This window comes from Trachurus trachurus (genome assembly GCF_905171665.1).
Source record: "Trachurus trachurus genome assembly, chromosome: 13".
Taxonomy (NCBI): Eukaryota; Metazoa; Chordata; class Actinopteri; order Carangiformes; family Carangidae; genus Trachurus; species Trachurus trachurus.
In genome coordinates, this window is record NC_139892.1 from 18,709,117 (window position 1) to 18,717,059 (window position 7,943).

A 7,943-nucleotide genomic window follows, 5' to 3' on the forward strand; every position below is an offset into this window, starting at 1 on the left:
TACCTATGTTGCCTGGTTATGGTGGTTCAGGAAGCGGCAAGTCACATCATGTAGCAAAATCTTCACTAGTCATCTGTAGTCTGGATGTCTTCTGAATAGTTCATGGCTGCATCTGGGTGAGAGTTATGTTCATGAGGGAATAACATTACAAAAGTATTTTTCACATGATGCGAAATGGCTACAATGCTCAGTCTGCATTTATGCTGTAACATTACTGCATGTCCTGAACAAATACCAGTTCTACTTCTGGTTTGTTTTTGTTTTTTTATTAGCATGTGTGAGAAAAATCTCCACGGAGACCAATTTGCTTTTTAATATTTACTGTTCAATCAGTCATTGAGGGGGTGGGCCAAACCATTGACAGGTAACCATGACATGTGGAGACAAATAACCTTTCACACATATTCACACCTACAGGCAGATTTGAAGTTGCCAATTAACCTGCATGTCTTTCGATTGTGGGAGGAAGCCCAAGCACCCGAAGGCGAACCCACACAGGCACGGGAAGAATATGCAAAATGCCCCAGCTGACAGGTTTAAACCCAGAACCTGCTGTGAGGCAACAGTGCTAACCGCTACACCACAGCGCCATCGTTACAGTTTTTACACTGTATGAAGTGTATGAAAGCACAACCTCTGGTCTTGTCATGTGATCCAACAGATACAAGTGGACATGTCCACAGGTTCAAGGCTAGCACACAGAGTGAATATGGATTCACTGTTGCGGAAAATGTGGGACAGGAGAATGTGAGATTTTATGTGAACATAAAAACATGGTTTATTTCACAGAAGAGATTTGAGGTTTGGTGTCAACATGTGGACAGAAGGAGCTTGGAATCAAACCAACAAACAAATAATTGTACTACATTATGTTACAGTAACAAAGCATATAAACTGCGACAAACAAGCAAGACGCAATTGACAGAAACTAACTGCTGCAACACCACGTGCCGCCTTGCAGTGTGTATCTGCAGTGTCTGTGAGCTGCTGTGCCCTCTTGCCTTGTTTTTAATTACATTTACTCAGTGGATGTGTCGTGATTATTAACTATCAGTCCGAATGAATGAAGATGGCACTGAAATGCCTGCTCATACACTTTGGAGACTAGCGAGTCAGCAAGTGCCCTGCACACTGCCAAATATACAATACTGTATATTTACCTGCAGGTAAGTGCATGTGGGATAGCAGACACACACACACCAGGAGAGAAGACGGAGCTTGCACAACACCCTGCAGGGATCAACTTGAGATAAAATTCAGCAGCACTGAATAATACAGTCCATTTATCAAAGCAAAAGCACTGACTCCGACACATTCATACGTATACACGTATATATTCAGTACTCTCGCGGGGTTGTTGTGAAGTGAAGGTGCCCTTGTGTCAGTGGTCATTTATCAGAGGATGTGATTCAAAGTGTCATGGCAGGCGAAGCCCATTGGTCTCTGCTTGTGTAAATTTCCTCTCACTTCTTGCTTTGAACCCTACAGCACATAATGCCACTCTGTTGTGCCCCTATAATGTAAAACACCACCACCCGTGTGCGTGTATTTGCATCATTCAACTGTGGTGAGCCATGCGACAGGAGATATGCCACCACAGCAGGAGAATGAATCAGATAAACAAAAGAACCATGCAGTATTTTAGCCCAGTGTGGTATAGGGTTTGGCATAAACAAGTAGCCTAGTGTTTTTCAGATTGGAAAATAATAACAGGTGTCAAAAGACGTTTTCTTTGTTAGTAGAAATAGCACAAAACAAAATTAGCTGAGGTGACATTTCAAAAGTTACTGTAGCTGTACAGACCAAATTTGTTTTTTTAACCATGTTTATTTCTGCTGTAACGTTGGGAATTTCAACTTTCAACTTTGAGGATTGATCTGCTTTTGGAGCCAGCCTCAAGTCGTCGTTGGAAGTAATGCATATATTTGAGGGTCAATGAGGAAAAATGGACACTGCTCCAAAAAACTACAATAAGTGCAATTTGTGCAGCAAAACTTATTTCTTATGTCTCCCATTAATCACCTTTTAACCTGTCTAGATTTATCTTGTGGGCCTGTTGGAGGGGTCCGACCCCTGCATTGGTGACCACTGGACTAAACAACCTATAGGATTCTGAATGCAGGATTTTAACTTGTATTGGAATATTTTTAGACCCAGATATTGGCACTTCAGTCACAGATCTCCATACCTCTTTCAGCGCAGCTCATGACTAATGCAAGACCTGATATGTCTTTGATAGTGTGCACTACATTTGTATGCTGCAAAAATCACTACAGCGAAAAGTCTTTACACCTGAGCTCCTTTTATCATACCCTACAATAGGACAGTAAAATTATAAATGAACACATCCTCACCAGGAATCAGGGTCAGATTTTGAACTTTCCACATTAAAAGACCTGACTTTTATAGAGTGATTAAACTTGCACAAAGCCAATTAAAGCAATTCAATCTTGTTTTAAAGACCGTGAGGTTCACTGTGCAGCAAAACCTGCATGTTAAGTTTAGGTTTTGGTCCAAATCCAGAAAACTTCAGCACCACTTCTTGACATCTACCAGTTTGTGTCATCTTTTATTCAACAGATTATTACTGATGCATCAGACTCACTTCCAGATCACCACCCTGTCTGTCTCCTCTGTCAATCTTGGGATCTGCACTAGTTTGCTGCATGGAGGAGAGTTTATTTTTCATAATCTCAGTTTAATTAAACAGAGGACCAAATGAGTGGTCCCTGAATTTTAAAAGAAGAAAAGGTGCATTAGATATGAAGACGCATTTTCTTATGTTTAGAAAAGGCACAAACTCATACAGTAGAAACAATCATCAACTTTCAAACAGAAAATGACACAAGGTCCCCACATCCTTTACTCAACTAGTGTTGTACTCTGGGTCAGCTGAGGCACCAACCACTCTTGCCTCCTGCCATCACCAACAATTGATTTAAGCTGTCAACTAGAGGATGCAGCACTTTCCACTGCTGCAGCCACTGCTCATGCATGTCATACCTTACCTGTTGTCATCAAGTCCCTCAACGTTTTAAATTGAAGACGGGGAATTCCTCCAAAGGATATGGATCCCACTTTAGAGACTTTAATTTAAGTCACTGGTGATGAATAGTAATTAGAGGCTGCACTTCTCAAATAAGAAACGCTGTGTTGTCACTTATACTGTATGTAGGTATTGAGGGTCATCATATTTAACATTTGTCTAATAATGTGAACTGAGCTACAATCTCTTTCCCCTGTAGTGGCTCCTCCACCATCTCATATACAGTACAATGTAGCACTACTAGCCCACTGCTGCCATTGGAGATAATTTCTTTTAATCTCAAGCGTCAATTGCTAACCTTAAATGGGCTCCATTGCTGGGAGTGCTTGAGTACTTGACTAAATGTGCTGAATATCAAGCTCTGTATTTGCTGCTTACTGCTGCATAACAGACTGCTGATACTTACATTAAAGAGAAACGCAGATTAGACAAGAAGCCAAGGTTTGGCACATGGCTCAAATGACCAGATCAGATCTTGAGGGCAGAAAATGTTGCATTTCCTCTTCGAGCTGAAAATGTGGGACACCAGTGGGAGACCCACTACTTCATGGCAGCTGACTCTGTCTCTATTGTGGCTGCACAATGTGATGAATTGATCTCTTCCTGTTATTGCTTTTTGGTGACGTGGAATCACTCGGCCTTTTGATCCAAAATAATCAATTTACATTCACTAATAATACTAAACTGTTATCCAGTGGATGAGTAGACTGGTTCACTGTAAAATAAAAGGATATGAAAGGATGTTTTTGAATACTCGCAAGAAAAGTCGGCCAGTTGCTACACCAAGAGCTCGGCTGCATATCCTGTTGTTTTGCCCTTGAGCAAAACCATTACCACCTACTGCTAACATACTTTTTATGAGAACACATAAAAGGTATACATGCACAGCTTACATAGCGGTCAATCACAAAGCGAAATACTACAAGAGAAAGAAATAACATTGATTGCCTTAGGCATTGTGACTGTATACAGTGCCCTGGTATCAAGTCTTTGTAGTCACGTCTGAAGAATTCCATCACAAGGAGAGCACACACACACACACATGTGGGCAAGCAGACACACACACCAATACATGTGTATGCAATAGTCATCACAGTATACACTGGTTTTAATTCCCTTAAATTCTCTTTTCATTTTCCTGCAGCAGTGAGGTCAGAGCGCAGAGCCTCTGTCCCAAATGAAAATCATTATACTGTAAAGTGCAAACTTTATTAGGGTAAGCGTCCAACTGCATCCAGCTGCAGTGCTTTATGTCTGCAAGCACAATCTATCTGTGGCACTACTGTATGGAGATCCTTTATCCACATGCACAAAATTCCTCAAACGTATGCACGTATCGAGTGAAGCAAAAATATATTATGTGAATATGGACTGTTACCAAAGAAAAACATCAAACCGCAGTGACACAAAGACTCCCAGGCACACAGAGTTGATATACACAGCATTCAGAGTAACCCTCATTTTGTTAAAATTTTTGAGCAGCTCTCTCCCTCACAGAAACATGAGCACATAAGCACCAGCCTGATTCACTGACAAATTAATCCTCACATCTGTTCTGCTGGAGACTGAGAAGGGATTAACCTGCTGCTTTCACTGCCTCATTGGCACACATGCATTCACAAATGAACCGACACGCTCACACATAACGCATTTACTCTTAAACTGTATAAAGGCACAGAAGCATGACAGTGTACATGCGAAAAACATGCAAAGATACACGTGAACATGAATGGACACAGAGGCGCTTGCATTCACAGAAAACATATCACTCTACCACAAAGAATTTTCTTTAGCCCATTTTTAAAGATGATTGTGTGAAAACACTCATCAAATGAATATCCAATTACCATGTATAACAAAGGAACTAACACCAGCGAGAAGAAAAGCAACACTTCATCTTCACTATCCACCTGCTGATGCCCTGAGGCCAGTTTGGTGTTTGCCATTTAGCCAGCTGGGCCAAACGCTTTCTTTCAGATGTCGTTCTTTGTCATTCCTGAATTTTTCTACGATTAACCAACCAAGGTCCAACATTTAAATCTGTGTTAAACTTGTACATCATAAAGGAGGAAAATCATAAAGCCGATTTGTTGACACGACTCAAGAACATGTCCCTCTCAACGCACCACAGAGATGAACCAAATGTCATTCAGTGGTGTAATTCTGGCTGCTCTTGCAGGTGGCGCTGCACACGCTGCTGCATGTTGGCCAGCAGCCAGTTCACACGCACACACACACGCACAAGTGTTACAGTACCGGTGACGCTTTATCAACCAGCCATTGGCAACAAACGCACGCAAACGGGCGTTGGATGGACTGCGAGGAATGTGGTCGGACAAGACCTTCAACAACATAAGCTGAGGAAATGCGTATGTGGATCGCTGATACGCAAACATGTGGAGACACACACAGGCATACACACACACAGGACTCCAAAAATAAAGGTTGAATAAATAACACAAATGCGCCATCGCAATTACTCACCACTCACAAAAGACGGTAATTATATGAGAGTGTGTTTGAGATTTTCAAGTGATGGAGCAGATGATAAGTCTATCACTTGAAAGACGCACGCAGTGTAACACAGCGTATATTTCCTACTGGAATATACAGTTTATGTAGCTTGTCTTTCCATTGATGAAGAGCCAAATATATATGTGTGTGTGTGTGTGTGTGTGTGTGTGTGCGTGCGTGCGTGCGTGCGTGCGTGCATACATCTCAGTCAGTGTTTATCTGTGTAGGTAATTGGATCTGAGCAGAACATGTCGACACTGGCAGCCAATCAAATATTTTTTCAATTTTGCTGCCAACAACATTAAATCCCTCTTCAATATAAAACACAAATGCATGCACTAACACACCCTCGTAATCACACTGCACACACACACACACACGAGCAGCTGCTTGATGGCACGTGTGTGGATACAACCCAGCAGCAATTTGAAATTTTGGGGATCTGCATATGCGTCACAAATCATAAACACACATATAGCACATGCACCTAGAGATGATTGTGCACTACCATTAAAACAAAAATGTCACTGTCTTTTAATTTCCTCCCTTTCATGTTTATGGCCGTTTTATGTTTTATCTTTCCGTCTTTTATCTGAGCCTTCACACACACACACACACACACACACACACACACTGAATCCCCAGGTGAGTAATAAGTATCTACCGACTCAATCAGCAGAGACAGACAGAAAGCCGCAGCAACAGGAGCTGAAACTTACCTCCTCCAGACAAAAGTTCATCATCACCAAACACAGGAAATGTGAGGAAAGGAGAGGTAGAGGAGAGGACAGCAGTGTGTGTGTGTGTGTGTGTGTGCGTGTGTTTGGTGAGGCAGTAACAGAACAATACAGGAGGGTTTTAAAGGAAAAATCCTATCTCAGAAGAGGAAAACAAGGAAAGCAGAGATGGATTTATCACTTTACCTGTAGTCGGACAAAAGAGGATGACAGAAAAAAAAGAAAGGAAAAGGAAGCGAGAGGAGGGCAGAGGGCATGAAGCATATAGCATCCTGTTTTTTCACAGCATGGAGAAGGGAGGAAAGAGAAGAGAAGAGAAGAGAAGAGAAGAGAAGAGAAGAGAAGAGAAGAGAAGAGAAGAGAAGAGAAGAGAAGACTCTTAGACTCTTACCTGGAGTTGTTCGGACAACGTGGTTGACTGTCTTGTGGTCAGGGCTGGAGCTGAACTCTCCTCAGGACGCAGAAACACTTGCTGACCACGTCTGCAGGCATCAAAAACAATGGTCAGGACCCTTGCGTGTGAGTGTGTGTGTGTCTGTGTGTTTGAGTTGTCTGCTGTGCACACATGAAGTCAGCTGTTACAGCCAGGATGATAACACACACATACAAATATATATCCACACGCACTACTCAACTAATCTTTTCCCTTGAATGAGGAGTAAGAGGAATTTTAAGGTGTGTGAGGGAATGTAGGGGGAAAAGGTGAGTGTGTGTGTCTGTGTGTGTGTGTGTGTGTGTGTGTGTGTGTGTGTGTGTGTGTGTGTGTGTGTGTGTGTGTGTGTGTGTGAGTGAGTGAGTGTGAAGCCCTTACAGGTCCTTCCCTTTCTTCCTCTCAAGCGCAGTCATGTCATCTCCACCTGTCGTACGCAGAGAGAGCGCTGGAGTCACACACACATTCACACGCGCAGCGACGCACCGATGCACACACTTGCGCCAGCGGGCTGAGACACACACTGGCGTGCTAACACCACGAGCTGCAACGCACAGAGCCGAGAGTGAATACAGTCCCTCCTCCTCTCTCCTCCCACCTCTCTCTCTCTCTCTCTTCCCCCTCTCTCTCTCTCTCTCTCTCTCTCTCTCTCTCTCTCTCTGCTCCTCCTCTGGGTCTTACTGCCTCCCTTAACCCTCCCATGTTTCACTTTTCTATTGTCGGTGCGTACGTTGGCAGGATACACAGACACATTAAAACACTACACTGCAGGCAAAGCAGCGATGTGTGTAGATTTACATATAAAACAAAGCACATTTTCTGTTGTATTTTATTGAGATTCAAGTTTTTAAAGGTCCCATATTATGCTGTTTTTCAACCATTTCACATGGGTCTAAGTTGTCCAGCCATATAGTATTCCTAGTGTGTCCCCAAATCAATCTGCAGCTCTACATCTCAGCAATCTAAAAGTGGCTCTCCAGAGCTCTCCTGCGAACGAGCCATTTCTGTGTCTGCACCTTGAAATGCAAATAAGATGTGTAAACCACGTCCACTCCACACCCGTCACAGGGAGAGAGGGTGTGGTTTTCACTACAGGTACATGTGCCAATGTTGACACTGGGAATATGGATGGGGTCGGGCATTGATTGTCGCTGTTCCGGAAAAGTGTCAGCGGGCAGAGCTCACGTTTTTCCAGACTGGCCCAGGGGGAGTATAA

General features: G+C 42.9%; 1 protein-coding gene across 1 annotated transcript in view; it reads right to left on the reverse strand.

Moving 5' to 3' along the window:
* pde2a (phosphodiesterase 2A) overlaps window positions 1–7,249 on the reverse strand; it is a 98,911-nt gene extending 91,662 nt beyond the window's left edge. Inside the window, exons 1-2 of the mRNA XM_083985179.1 lie at window positions 7,109–7,249; window positions 6,689–6,779 (exon numbers count right to left, since the gene is read on the reverse strand). Of these exons, the coding sequence (XP_083841305.1) occupies window positions 6,689–6,779; window positions 7,109–7,143 (126 nt within the window). The 5' untranslated portion in view covers window positions 7,144–7,249. The remainder of the gene's footprint in view (window positions 1–6,688; window positions 6,780–7,108) is intronic.
* Between the last annotated feature and the right edge of the window lie 694 nt (window positions 7,250–7,943).